General features: G+C 41.4%; 1 protein-coding gene across 1 annotated transcript in view; it reads left to right on the top strand.

Annotated features, from left to right (window-relative positions):
• The first annotated feature begins 10424 nt into the window (after positions 1–10424).
• LOC136877742 (lysosomal proton-coupled steroid conjugate and bile acid symporter SLC46A3) overlaps positions 10425–14871 on the top strand; it is a 62132-nt gene continuing 57685 nt past the window's right edge. The window contains exon 1 of the mRNA XM_067151950.2: positions 10425–10750. Coding sequence (XP_067008051.2) covers positions 10425–10750 — 326 coding nt within the window. The remainder of the gene's footprint in view (positions 10751–14871) is intronic.

Below are 14871 nucleotides of genomic sequence, written 5' to 3'. Positions count from 1 at the left end.
ATAATAGTGGACAATCTTGCCTACTGCCAGACACAATTGGGTAGAGGAGTTTTAAACAAAATTGTATATGCTCCTCTGCCTTCTGCCAGTCATATCGAGAAGGAAATTATTCATTACAATGGTAGACCCGCCTTATTAATTCCAGCTACACAAGAGTTGGAGAAGGCCCCCGTTCCTACTGCCAGTCAAAGTCCATGTGGGGAGTACTGAATACAATTGCAGACGCTCCTCCTGCTGGCAGTCACCATCAATTTGTAAAGTATTAATGATAATGGCAGACACACCCTTTCTAGATGGCTACAAATCGGCTTCAATGAATATAAATCGATATACGAAAGTACACGCACGTTTAAAATATTACTGACCCTCATTTACAGATTAACTGCTGCTAAACAGTACGTCATATTGACAAACCGATTGCACCATCAGACGCTTCTTTTAGCGATCTATATGGCGATCCGATGATATTTTCTCCTATCTATTCTATTTATGGGTTAGATTGAGTTAGAAACGTTTAACAGGGGGAAAATTTGTATATAGTTTTCACACACTGCATTTATTTTCGGATATTTATGTGACAGCTAGGAACATAGAATTTGGTTCACCTACTGTGTGGGCCAATGTTCATGCTGAATTTGACGATTCTATCTTTGCCATAAGTGCGCCAAACTTTGAAATATACGTGTAAAAAGCACAAAATTTACGTAAAATCGAGAAATACAACCACATCTAACGTATAAAGGACAGAGATACAACAAAAAGTCATAAGACTAAAGTTGTAGATCACTCCAAATTGAACTAAGATTGTGCCATCCGTTTTGTGATACGACTTACCGTTTAGCCATCAAGTACCTCGAAACGAAGGTCCGTACCGTCATTAAAATTGCCTCCATATTTTGATATTATTTGGGTGTAAAATGTGAAAAATTGAAACATCTTGGAATTTTTCCGCTGGTTACAGGCTAAGTGCTATAATTATGACAAATTTCAATTATCTATCTCGTCTGGCAGATTGTATCGCTACCTTGATTGGGGGGGGGGTGATAAAAATTAGAACTTTCAGGAAATGTTTTAGCCCACGAAACCTACATGTTATCGCTTTGGGTAATTATATCCGACTGCGTTCTTATGCTGAGCCCCCAATTTGAAACACCGCTGCGTGCCCCTCTCAGAGAATTTTGAGAATTTTCGAATTTTCTAGGGATCCTGAGATCATTAGCTTCTCTCGTTCCAAGTGCTGAGTTTCTAAGATGCTTAGAATTTCCACACTAATTCACGTCTATTTTCATTTTTATACCTTTATATAGATCTCTCCAAATCGACTTCCATTTGTTTATATAGATGATGGGCGAATATGCCTCCAGAATCAATCCCACATGCAATTCCAAACAAATGCAGGCCATTTGAACATGGAAAGAATGTGTTGTTTCATTATACTTTCCAGTGGTTTAGTTAGTATTGTTTATTATTTGATTATATGATTTAGAAGTATTTGCATTCCAAAGACGAGTGGTTTCGAACCCCACCGTCAGGCGTTCTGAGAATTGTTTCCCGTGGCTTCCCATTTTCACTCCCAGCCAAATGCCGGGAGAACTCCATTCATAGGCCACATTACCTTATTTAATTTCATTCATCTGCATTAGTTCCTCAACTGAGGTTGACGCCAGGAAGCGCATCCGGCCGTAAAACATGCCATAGAATTTCATCTCACTTTATTCCAGACCCCTTATCAAGAAACGGGATTAAGCAGTAGAAATATATAATTTTTACACGCTAAAAGCAACATTTAAAATTTAATTTTCTCTGCTTGAAAATAGTTAAGTTGAAAATTTTCTGAGGTTAAATTTTAATTGATATTTAATATCAAGATGTTACGTGGTTCATTTATTTTGTTTGTATGACTGAGGTTCCTGAACCATTTTTTTTTTCATCCAACTGATGAACTATAAAATTAATTTAAATTTAAAAATAGTGTAGGACGATTTGTAATTTATTGTGCCTTGTTTAAAGCGAATTGAAAATATCGTGTCTTTAATGTTAAACTAATCTGGAAAACCGAATCCTCTAAATAAGCTGTCCACTACTGTGCATGAAGTGTCGTCAATGTACCTGCTTATCCTTCGAACTTAACGCTCTGGGAAAGAGAAGCCGAAATGTTGCCTAGTTTACATAACCCTGCCATCGCTATACAGAGGTCTGAGAAGTTATGTATGCCTTAATAAATAAGTTTTGTGAGTGCATTTATAGAGAAGAATAGAATACTCCCATCTTATATGTCCGGATCGCTAGGTACTGGGTCAAGAGTAATAATTTATTGCAATCCAAATTATTTTGATTCATGCATGATTTTGTTACATTAATTTACCTATTACTACCTTAAATATTACAATTATGCCTACTCACTATTAATACCCTATCTCTGAATTGACATAGACGTTAACATGTTGTACAGGGTCTTTCGTATAAACTAAGACACTCTCGGATTGGGGTTCTGCAATGTGGTAGGCGCGCGCATAGTTCTAGGCCTTGCAAGCAGCCTGCACGGGCTCGACCTGGCAAGCATTTACCGCCTGTCTGAATCTCATCTGTTAACATGATGACACAGTTATCAATGCAACACGTATTTTCTAAGTAAAAGTTCTGATTTCATGTTATCGGTCGTGTGAACAGTCATAACTCTCGCTGTGTGTGTGTGCAGAAAATCCCAATGGTGTTTATGAAGGCCCTCATTATGATACGAAGAGTGGTGTTTGGTGTGCTATTAGTGAAATGTGAATAATTGGACCTATTTTTTTCAAGATGACAGTAAATGCAGAGAGATACCGAGATGACATTTTGACGCCTTTCTTTCATCAGTTAACAGAAGAAGAAAAATCGCGTGAGTGGTTTCAACAAGTTTCAGCCCCTGCTCATACAGAAAAGATTCCCTTCTTATAATCTCGGAAGTGTTTACAGACAGAGTGGTCAGTGCTGTTCTATTTCCCTTTCGTTCGCCAGATCTAACAGCGTGCGATTTTTACTTGCGGGGTGAACATGTGTATCGAACAAATCCTCACACATTGGAGGAACTGAAAGAAAACATTACGAATGAAATCAGAAACATTGCAGTGGCAAACCTCACTCGCGTCATCCAGAATCTGGTTACCAGGTACAATGCCTATAGCGTATAACGCAAGAAAGACGACACTTTCAGTATCTTTTATAAGATAATTTTTCATATAAAATTGTATACACGCTTAAAGCAGGGCGACCGCGCGCGACAGAAGTTAGGATGAGGCAGCTGCCGTAGCGCAGAGTACAAACACAGTGCTTTCGGTCTGAGTTTATATGAGAGACCCTGTATAGTCTAGGACAACATGTATCTTCTTCTTCTTATTCTTCTTCTTCTTCTATGTGCCCTGCCCAGTCTCCCAGACGTTGGCGATCAATGTGGAGAGTGCTTTTCTGTCCTCAGCAACACGGTACAGTTCTTCGGTGCTTTTTATGCCTGTCTACTTTAATATTCTTAAGGCATGTTGTTCTCCTTCTGCCTACTGCTCGGCGCCCTTCAATTTTGCCTTTCAAAATTAGATGTAAAACTGCGTATTTTTCACCACGCAAAACATGCCCTAGATATGCAGTTTTTCTGCATTTGGTGGTGGTTACTAGTTTTTTTTTTTTTTTTTTTTTTTTTTTGCAGTTTGCTCTCTGTAGTACTTGTTCATTGGTGGCATGGTCAATCCACGAGACTCTAAGCATTCTTCTATGAAGCCAAAGTTCTAAGGCTTCCAGTCTTTTGATGGTGGTCTCTTTTAACGTCCAAGCTTCAACCCCATAAAGGAGAGTAGACCAAATATAACATTTCACCATACGCTGCTGAAGTTTTAAATTTAATGCATCATCACACAACAATGTTTTCATCTTCCTGAATGTTGATCTTGCAATTTCTATTCGGCTCTTAATTTCTAGGTCTGGATTCAAATCATCCGTTATCCAACAACCATGACATTTAAGTTTATTTACTTGTTGAATATGTTGGCCTTTAAGTTTCAGAGTAGCGTTAGTTTTGTTTCTTTGATGTTGATGCTTAGACCATCTCTTCCCCAACCATATTAATTTTGTCCAGGAATAGTTGCAAACTTTCAACACTATTAGTAAGAATTACTGTGTCATCTGCATATCGCAAATTACTTATTAGTTCTCCATTTACTTTAATTTCCACTTCCAAATCGCTTTATGCTGGCTTAAATATGGCATCTGAATAGATGTTAAACAATAACTGAGACAAAACACAGCCTTGACGAACTCCTCGTAGGATTTCTATGTAGTCCGTTGTATCATCAACCTTCACCACAGCCTTCTGATGCCAATACAGATTTTCAATAATTCTTATACACTGACTGACAGAGCAAATGCAACACCAAGAAGGAGTGGTCAGAACTTTATGCCAATTGCAGGGTAGACTGACGTCACTGAGGTATGCTCATGATGTGAAATGCGCCGCTGTGCTGCGCACGTAGCGAACGATAAATGGGACACGGCGTTGGCGAATGGCCCACTTCGTACCGTGATTTCTCAGCCGACAGTCATTGTAGAACGTGTTGTCGTGTGCCACAGGACACGTGTATAGCTAAGAATGCCAGGCCGCCGTCAACGGAGGCATTTCCAGCAGACAGACGACTTTACGAGGGGTATGGTGATCGGGCTGAGAAGGGCAGGTTGGTCGCTTCGTCAAATCGCAGCCGATACCCATAGGGATGTGTCCACGGTGCAGCGCCTGTGGCGAAGATGGTTGGCGCAGGGACATGTGGCACGTGCGAGGGGTCCAGGCGCAGCCCGAGTGACGTCAGCACGCGAGGATCGGCGCATCCGCCGCCAAGCGGTGGCAGCCCCGCACGCCACGTCAACCGCCATTCTTCAGCATGTGCAAGACACCCTGGCTGTTCCAATATCGACCAGAACAATTTCCCGTCGATTGGTTGAAGGAGGCCTGCACTCCCGGCGTCCGCTCAGAAGACTACCATTGACTCCACAGCATAGACGTGCACGCCTGGCATGGTGCCGGGCTAGAGCGACTTGGATGAGGGAATGGCGGAACGTCGTGTTCTCCGATGAGTCACGCTTCTATTCTGTCAGTGATAGTCACCGCAGACGAGTGTGGCGTCGGCGTGGAGAAAGGTCAAATCCGGCAGTAACTGTGGAGCGCCCTACCATTAGACAGCGCGGCATCATGGTTTGGGGCGCAATTGCGTATGATTACACGTCACCTCTAGTGCGTATTCAAGGCACGTTAAATGCCCACCGCTACGTGCAGCATGTGCTGCGGCCGGTGGCACTCCCGTACCTTCAGGGGCTGCCCAATGCTCTGTTTCAGCAGGATAATGCCCGCCCACACACTGCTCGCATGTCCCAACAGGCTCTACGAGGTGTACAGATGCTTCCGTGGCCAGCGTACTCTCCGGATCTCTCACCAATCGAACACGTGTGGGATCTCATTGGACGCCATTTGCAAACTCTGCCCCAGCCTCGTACGGACGACCAACTGTGGCAAATGGTTGACAGAGAATGGAGAACCATCCCTCAGGACACCATCCGCACTCTTATTGACTCTGTACCTCGACGTGTTTCTGCGTGCATCGCCGCTCGCGGTGGTCCTACATCCTACTGAGTCGATGCCGTGCGCATTGTGTAACCTGCATATCGGTTTGAAATAAACATCAATTATTCGTCCTTGCCGTCTCTGTTTTTTCCCCAACTTTCATCCCTTTCGAACCACTCCTCCTTGGTGTTGCATTTGCTCTGTCAGTCAGTGTATCTTTATCCTGAATTCTAGTTTGCTACAGTAGTCTGATGAGTTCAGTACGTTTTACTCTATCAAAAACATTTTCACGGGCAAAGACACCCTTTTGTTGATCCCAATATTCTTGAAGAAGAGTCGTTCACCTGAAAATAGCTTCACGAGTTCCATATCCATTCCGAAATCCAAACTGGGTACGGTATATCCCGGTTTTCCTCATATTTCTTTCTTATTCGAGCATGGCAAACTTTTAAGAAATATTTTAACAAATGGCTCATTAGGCTAATGAGACGATATTCAACACATTTTTGAGGTTGTTTTCTTCGGAAGGGGAATGAAAGTAGAGGTTAGCCAACCTTGAGGTAATTTTCCGGAGTTATAGATGTTATTAAAAAGGTCCACTATCTTATTTTGTTCTTCATTGTAAGTTTCATAACTTCAGCTGGAATTTCATCTGGGCCTAAAGCTTTCCTATCTTTTAATTGGCCTATCGCATGAATTACTTCCGATTTCAAAATGCTCGATCCATTTGAGCATTCACATTTTCATTTTATGTCGGTCGAATATCATAGAAGAGTTCTTCTACATATTCTTCCCATATCTTAATTTTGTGAAGATGATTTATAATAGGTTTCCTTAAATTATCTTTTAGAACAAGAGGCACCTTTTTTCTGAACGTTCCAGTTACTTCTTTTATAATTTTGTGCATATTGAAGGTATCATATTTTTCTTCCAAATATTCAATGTTTCTGCATTTTTCAATCACCCAATTTTGTTCCGCCGTCCTAATTTCTCTTCTAATTTGACGATGTATCTGAAGGTATTGAGCCTTATTGTTGTTGAGTTGTAACGTGCAAAAGATAACTACGTCTTTCTTACAACACTTCATTACTACTACTTACAAAACAAAAGGGAATCTACAAGCGTAAAATTACACTTAGTTACTAGTCTGTCCGGTAGGTGTCGTTTGCTTGTACATTCAAACCTCAACATCCTCCCCACCCTGGTCGATTTCGAGAGGAATCACCAGTTGCACCGGTCGGCTGATTCTTGAACCATCCGGCAGACGCAGGATGGCTGTCCTCACTCGGCCGTCTCTTCCTTGAAGGACTTCGTCGACTCGGGCTCTTTTCCACATATAGCTAGGCAGGACGTCTTCTTGTAAGAGGGCAACATCTCCTACTCGAAGTCTCGGATGTTTACCAGTTGGAGACTTGACCTCATGGTAGTTCCGCAGCTGAAGGAGGTATTCCTTTCTCCACCTTCGCCAAAAGTCTTCAACCATTTTCATCTTCGTGCGAAATTCCCTTGCAAGGTCTTTCTTATTTACTGGCTCAGGTCCAACTGGAATTGTTGTGAGTTTCTCGCCGTTGAGGAAATGTGAGGGTGTTAACACTTCAGAGTTACTTTCGTCTTGAACAATGGGACGTGAATTCAGGGTGGCTTCAATGCTGATTAGAACTGTGCGGAGACCTTCTTCATCGACCTGTGAGCGACCTAGAACCTTTCTAAGGCAGCGCTTAGTGGAGCCAATCATTCTCTCCCACCATCCTTCCCACCAAGCCGCCCGTGGAGCTATAAACTTCCACGTCACATTGTGATGTGCCATATATTCATGAGTCTTCGGACTGTTGAGCACGTCTGAGAGTTGGAGTTCTCTGTTCGCTGCTTGGAATGTTTGTGCATTGTCGGTATATATAGTGTGTGGGACACCTCGTCGTCCTACGAAGCGTTGAAAGGCCATTAAGAATCTGTCGGTTGTTAAGTCCGTTGAGAGTTCCAGGTGTATAGCTCTCACAGTTGCACACGTGAACAGAACGATGTAAACCTTCTTGGTCGTGTTCTCGGACTTGACATAGAGTGGGCCTGCGAAGTCGATTCCGGTCACAGTAAATGGTCGACTAGGACAGACGCAATCTAAAGGCAGTGGGGCTTCTACCTCCTCATACCTTTTCTTGTGGGATATTTTGCACGGCAGGCATCCATGCAATAGCTTATTTTACTTCCTCCCACTGGTTTTCCACCTGTTGACTATTCAATGATACTTGTCTTAGCTCTTCATTAATTACTTTCGCAACGTCTTGTTTTATTTCACTGTTTACCGATTTTCTTTGGTCAATTCGGTTGGAATGTTTTAATTTCTGTAAAAGTTTCAATTTTAGTTGTACATCAGCAATTAGTGGATTATGATCAGAACCTATAATTGCTCCTGGGTATGTAATAACTCTTTTAATGAAGTTTCTGAACCTCTTATTTATGAGGATATAATCAATTTGGTTCGTGATAGGAACATGATGTTCATTGTCACTAGGTGAAACCCAAGTGTATAATCGACGATCCGGAAGTTGATACCATGTGTTTGTAATAACCATTTCATCTTCTTGACAAAATTCGTATAACCTATCCCCGCGTCCATTAGATTCCCCGAGTCCCCAATTTCCTACCAAATTTCCTCGTCGGCCTTTGCCGATCTTAGCATTGAAATCTCCCGTTACTATGGTTATGCTATCATTTTTTGTTGATTCCAGAATGTTTTGCAAGCTTTCATAGAATCTTTCCACCTCAGCGTCATACTTTTTATCTGCTGTTGGAGCATATACTTGTATTATATTGATCTTGAAGTGTTGTCCATGTAGTTGTAAAAGCATGAGTCTGTCTGATATTGGGACAAAATTGGTGACATATTTCACAAATATTGCTACACCATTTCTGTGACTTCTATCAATTTCGGGACTGCCAGAATAGTATAGATTTCCATCTTCTCTTTGACAGGTACCTTTACCTGACCATCTCAGTTCACTTATCCCAAGAATAGAAATTTTTAACCTCGCCATTTATTTAACCATTTTATCAAGTTTGCCAGCCATGAACAAACTTCTTACATTCCATGTTGCTAATCTTGTGTTGGACTTCATGTCTTTGAGCCAGGAGATTCTTCGCACCCCCTGCCCACTAAAGGTCTGCCCGGGACTTGGGGCCATTATTTCATTAACTCTCTCCATAATGATATCCTGGGGAAAAATATACCAGAATGGTTTCCCGTTGCCTTCTCTGGTTACTATTCAGCCGCCCCTAACCTGGGAAACAGACGCTGTTGATAGCCGCCCCTAACATGGGATACAGCCGCTACCGAATGGGATAGAGTGGCATTTCCTCCACTGAGGGACCATTACCCACCTAAAGGAGCTCATCCACCCTAAGATGTTGGCCCCTTTAGGGTGTTAGGTTATTTCCCGCCGCCCAACACTCGGCGTTGAGACGCTGGCTGTACGGTCTACTCCATTACCGTAGCAGGATAACCTGGACAGACAAACACATGTATCTTACCCCCTAGTAATTCGTGTTAGTGTCTCTATGTCATGAGTCGGAACAGTGTTATCCTTAACATATTATAATAGACGTTATGATTCAACTGAATGACTGTATGTATGAATGAATTAATTAATTAATTGTCTGATTGGATTGGATTTCATGAGTGTATGAACAATCCTCTCTCCCAACCACGGATAGCCACCAACAGGGGACAGAACTTTCGTTAATGAATGAGTGACTGAATGATTGAATCCTCTCAGCCTACAGCTGCGGAACTCCAGCAGCTGAGAAAGGAAAATTTTAATACATAGTAACCTAAGCATGTTCACATGCAATTAACACATAGTTATCTTAAAGAAATGACAACAGCAATACAACCATAAAACTAAAAATTAACTTTGTGCTTGGTTTCTTTGATTCCTTTTTGACACATAATTTTAGTATCTCGAAGAATTTTGCTGTCTTATTCGGTGCGATCCATTCTTTGTTTAACAAATTGTATAAAATACATTCTCTCTTTCTATTTTTACTTTACAGCCACTACCCAGGTATTTGATCCTAAGGTGATTCTGTTTCCCTTCATAATCTCAACAAGTGTGCCCCCTCCATTAATTCTCCACATAACAAATAGCAATAATTGTCTTCGTCTCTCTTAGATCCATAATCTTATAGATACCCATTGTCCACCACAGTATACCTCTTATTTCTCTATTTGTAAGGCTTTCTTTATGGACAGTTGTTTTGCTAATTTGACAGAATTCCCGTAATGTTCTTTTAGTTCTAGATTCTGACATAATCATCTGTTTCTCAATGTCTTTCACTCTAGTAGTTACTTTCTTACTTCGTTCTGCATCTCTTTATCACAAGCCTCTCCTATTCCTTTTCTATCTAGAATCCTTTTCACCTTGGTTGCCCAGTACTCTTCGTGTAAATGTTTCATCTGATGTTGGTATACTAAACTTAGTATTTCCCTCCCGTTTTCCCCTCTTTAATCTTAACCAATATTTTGTTACTTTCGTTAGCACCGGGTGAGTTGGCCGTGCGCGTAGAGGCGCGCGGCTGTGAGCTTGCATCCGGGAGATAGTAGGTTCGAATCCCACTATCGGCAGCCCTGAAGATGGTTTTCCGTGGTTTCCCATTTTCACACCAGGCAAATGCTGGGGCTGTACCTTAATTAAGGCCACGGCCGCTTCCTTCCAACTCCTAGGCCTTTCCTATCCCATCGTCGCCATAAGACCTATCTGTGTCGGTGCGACGTAAAGCCCCATAGCAAAAAACTTTCTTTAGCTATATCTGCTTGCATACTCGTATCTTCACATAGAATTCTAAAACTAAGATGTTCTTTCCTCATGCAGCGCTTCTAATCCTGTTCGTGGGCTCATGGAGTGACCGACGTGCTCGACGCAAGCCATGCATAGTTGCACCCATAATCGGCCAGGTCATAACTTGTATCGGCCTTAGCCTGTGCTGGATCTTCTACGAGTGGCCGTTGGAGGCCGCTGGGGTTGTAGAATCTCTCTTCTCTTCCATCACCGGAGGCGGCATGGTGATGTTCATGGGAACTATGAGCTACATCTCTGACATAACCACCGACGAGGAACGAACATTCCGTCTTGGTGTCATTAATTTGTTGGTGAGTTTTCCTCCTATGCACTTTACGAAGTAAGCACAATTCTTTCGTAAATCGTTCTTTTTCATTTCTCATTATCGTGATATACTTCTTAATAATAATTAGCCGAAACCCGTCAAAATATGAAGATAAATGAGGTAAATATTTAGTGAAAATTTTCTATATATGGCATTCTTTGTACAATTACATTTTGGCAGCATTGCAACTTTAAGAACGTCAAAAGTTCCCACTCTTGACATTGCAACATATTCCATGGCTGAAAACTGGCTGAGGTAAATTGAAATTTGCACATTCCAGTGTTTCCCCTTTGAGCTTTATTGGTCGTGATACAAAATGCCAAATAAATTGGAAATTGGTGCCACTTAAAAGGAAATGGAAGTATTTTATCTGAGGGACTTAAATCATCTCGAGGGATTATAGCGCTCTGCCTATTTTGAATGTACAGTGCAGTGGTCTCCTGGTTTGCTATGAACACAATGCCGGTCAAATCAGAATTGAAAATTGGCACAGTAGCAGTTTGCTCGTAGTAAAGGTAAAATCTTTCGTGTTTCCATGACAGTAAATTATGACACGGAGGATCGACCCTCTTTGCTAATTAGCGAAGTGGGAGAAGTTCACAGCCTTAGTGTTAAAATTACTATATGGAGGAAAGGACTTTTACACCTCTCCGGCATCACATCAAGCTAGCAAGGTCTCGACTAAGCGACTCTATGAAACATAATATAGACTGGAACAGCTGACCAGGAAGATGTCCGACTGTGCATGCGTGCTTGCGCACATCCACCTCCCTTCTCATATGTCACAGCGCTCAGCGCTTTTGCAGTCCAGAGGCCTTGAAGTCCTGGCGAGCGCTTTGGCAAATCGGAATCCTACATTTATCTTTATAATTTAAAAATATACGGCAGTAATTTTTTATACTTTTAAAGTCACTCTGCAAAGCTTTCGTCAGAATGCTTTACGATGTCAATCGGTTCATCTGCTCTCTGAAAACTACAAAAATCAGCCTAGTATTTTAAATATATAGATAATAGATAATAGATAATAGATAATAGATAATAGATAATAGATAATAGATAATAGATAATAGATAATAGATAATAGATAATAGATAATAGATAATAAATATTCTACGACCCACTAGTAACTTGTATGGTTTATGGATACATCGAAGTGCAGGAATTTTCTCCCTCAGGGGTTCATTTACGAGGCTGGTGTATTTTAGCACTTTATTTTATTTTATGAAATACTTCCTCTCATGCAGAGGCTGCCTTACGACAAAGTATACTTTTACATTTATTTTTAGAAGATAAATAGATGTACTGTACTTAATAAATGTTGAAGGTAACCTAATTGTAACAGTGATTTCTTAGAATTATCAGTGAGCCCCTTAAGGCTATGATGGCAATCTCCCGTAACGCTGTACAGTAACTGGCAGAGACATCTGTTTCCAGAAATTAGCGGCAAAAGCGGGAATCGTTCCCCTTGCTCCAGTCATCAGACCTACTATGTCGATTTCCTCTATCTGGTATTTCTCCCTGTAGTAAGGAATTGTTGGTAAGTAAATATTCCTTTTCTCTAGGTTAACATCTGAGGGCTGCGACTTATTGTTTTCAAAGCGAATTGTGGGGTCGATGATGTAACCTCTCTTCTTATTCTTGAAAGTAATGATGTCAATCCTTCTGTGGCCGGGATCGATCCCCTTATTAAGCTCATAAAGCCAACATTCTACTGCCTAAGCTACTAATTCCTGTTTTCTTATTCTTATTCTTCTCCTTCGGAACAGGTTGGTTTATCACAGACGGCCACTAACACCGCAATACATCCTGATACACCAGAAAATATTATTTGAAAATCTGTTTCTGTAGTCAATGTAACAACAACATGGCTGCTAGCGTCCGGTTCCGAGACTGTCGGTCCAATGGGTCTCGGAGTCGATTTACAGCAGGGTCAGGTTAAGTCCTCTGACTGGGGGATTCGGTGTTTGTGCTTGTCTCAACACACTCCTCCTCCTAGTATTTACACGCATATCACACAACATTATCGATCACCGAAAAACGCACAACAGTGGATACATCACTCCATATTGTGTTGGTGTCAGGAAGGGCGTGTGGCTGTAAAACACGACCACATCCACATATGTGTGGCACAGTTCACATCTGGAAACCCGCCATAGTGCGGGATAAGCGGTGGAAGGAGAACGACATGGCTGTTAGCAAAGGGCCTGGTTTAACCGGTTATGCATATTAAGCAGTCCGTGGAGTATGGGCTTGGCTGCAGCAAGGATTTTCTTCACTCAAGGAAATAAAAATTAGTACTGACAGCGGTGAGTGACATCTACTGTATGTCCTGAGAGGTACAACAGTCCCCCAGTCAGAGGACTTAATCTGACCCTGCTGTAAATCGATTTCGGGACCTACTGAACCGAAGGCCTCAGAACCGGACGCTTGCAGCCATGTTGTAGTTAGATTGACTACAGAAACAGATTTTCAAATAATGTTTTCTGGTGTATCAGGATGTATTACGGTGCTAGTGGCCGTCTGTGATAAACCAACCTGTTCCGAAGAAGAAGAATAAGAAGAATAAGAAGAAGAAGATGGACCAGTAAAAAATAACGTTGTTGGTCCCAAAGCATCGAACAGTGGAAGTTTTCCTCGTACAGTCACAGATGAAGCAATATTGTAGTTGCAAGTTATGTGAATTCAACAAAGCTCTTAAAGTAAGCTATTGATAAATGTTAAAATGACTCGAGACAATTGTACGCCTGATTTAGTTATTACCTGGAATATTTAGGATTAAGTCGAATACGCGCACTGCCTGGAGTGTATGAACGTGTCCGACAATCAATGAAGTGGTGTGCTAGGGCGTGCACTCAGACGCTTGGTGGTCATTCTGAGCACTTCTTGCATTAGAATGCAGTATCCCTGCTGGTACATCGACATGGGGACAGCTACTCGACATGGGACGTGCCACGTAAGGCTGTTCCCGTAAAAAGTTGGAAAGCCGGTAGCTCTTACAAGATCGAACGTAGGACATTCGTTCATACGGAATGTTTGTGTTGTTACTTCCCACATGCTTGGGAACACCATGTATACTATAATGCACTTCCTTATCTAAATGGATAAACCGAAAAAGTCAAACTCAGAAGTGATTTTTAATAAGAATGTTTATAACAAGAAATGCTTGTCCTGGAACTATAAAATTCGTAATTACTTAACAGCGATAAAACCTGAAGCTCTTTATGTATCAGAAACGCTCGATTTACATCATACAATCCCAAAGGAAGAATTGGGATTTAAGAAAGGAAAATCATAAGGAAAAATCTTAGGGCCCAAAATTCAAAAATGGAATACATTACCCCAAACCAAACTCGGTAATATATTTAAAAATGTCTAAACTTACTATTACAATGACACTGGGACGAATTCAAATTTTAAACCATTCGGAAAAATGAATAACAAAAGACTTAGCCTACTTATCGAATACACTATTTCTGCAATAATAATAATAATAATAATAATAATAATAATAATAATAATAATAATAATAATAACTCTATGTCGCACTAATTACTTTTAATGGATTTTGGAGAAGCCGAGGTGCCAAAATTTAGTCCCGCAGGAGTTCCTTTACGTGTGAGTAAATCTAACGACACGAGGCTGATGCATTTTAGCACCTTAAAATACCATCGGTCTGAACCAGGATCGAACCTGCCAAGTTGGGTTCACAAGGCCAGCGCCTCAACCGTCTGAGCCACTCAGCCCGGCTAATAAAATGATACCAATCACTTAACCAAGATGAGCTCAGCTCTATGGCTAAATTGTTAGCGTGCTGGCCTTTGGTCACAGGGGTCCCGGGTTCGATTGGTTAATTCCACTGGCACGGGGCTGGGTGCAAGTGTCGTCTTCATCATCATTTCATCTTCATTACGACGCGCAGGTCGCCTACGAGAGTCAAACCAAATGACCTGCATCTGGCGAACCGAACTTGTCCTCGGACACTCCTGGGACTAAAAGCCGTACGCCATTTCATTTCAGCCAAGATGATGTACCTGGTCATCGTCTACAAACAATAGGTTCAAGCCATTTCAATGTAGAATTAAAATGTTTAATAAATTGCCCTTGTGTCTAAATATAAACTTAAGAAGTGGTTAATC

Source organism: Anabrus simplex, chromosome 7 (genome assembly GCF_040414725.1).
Source record: "Anabrus simplex isolate iqAnaSimp1 chromosome 7, ASM4041472v1, whole genome shotgun sequence".
Lineage (NCBI taxonomy): Eukaryota > Metazoa > Arthropoda > Insecta > Orthoptera > Tettigoniidae > Anabrus > Anabrus simplex.
This window is presented reverse-complemented; position numbering and strand designations above follow the sequence as displayed.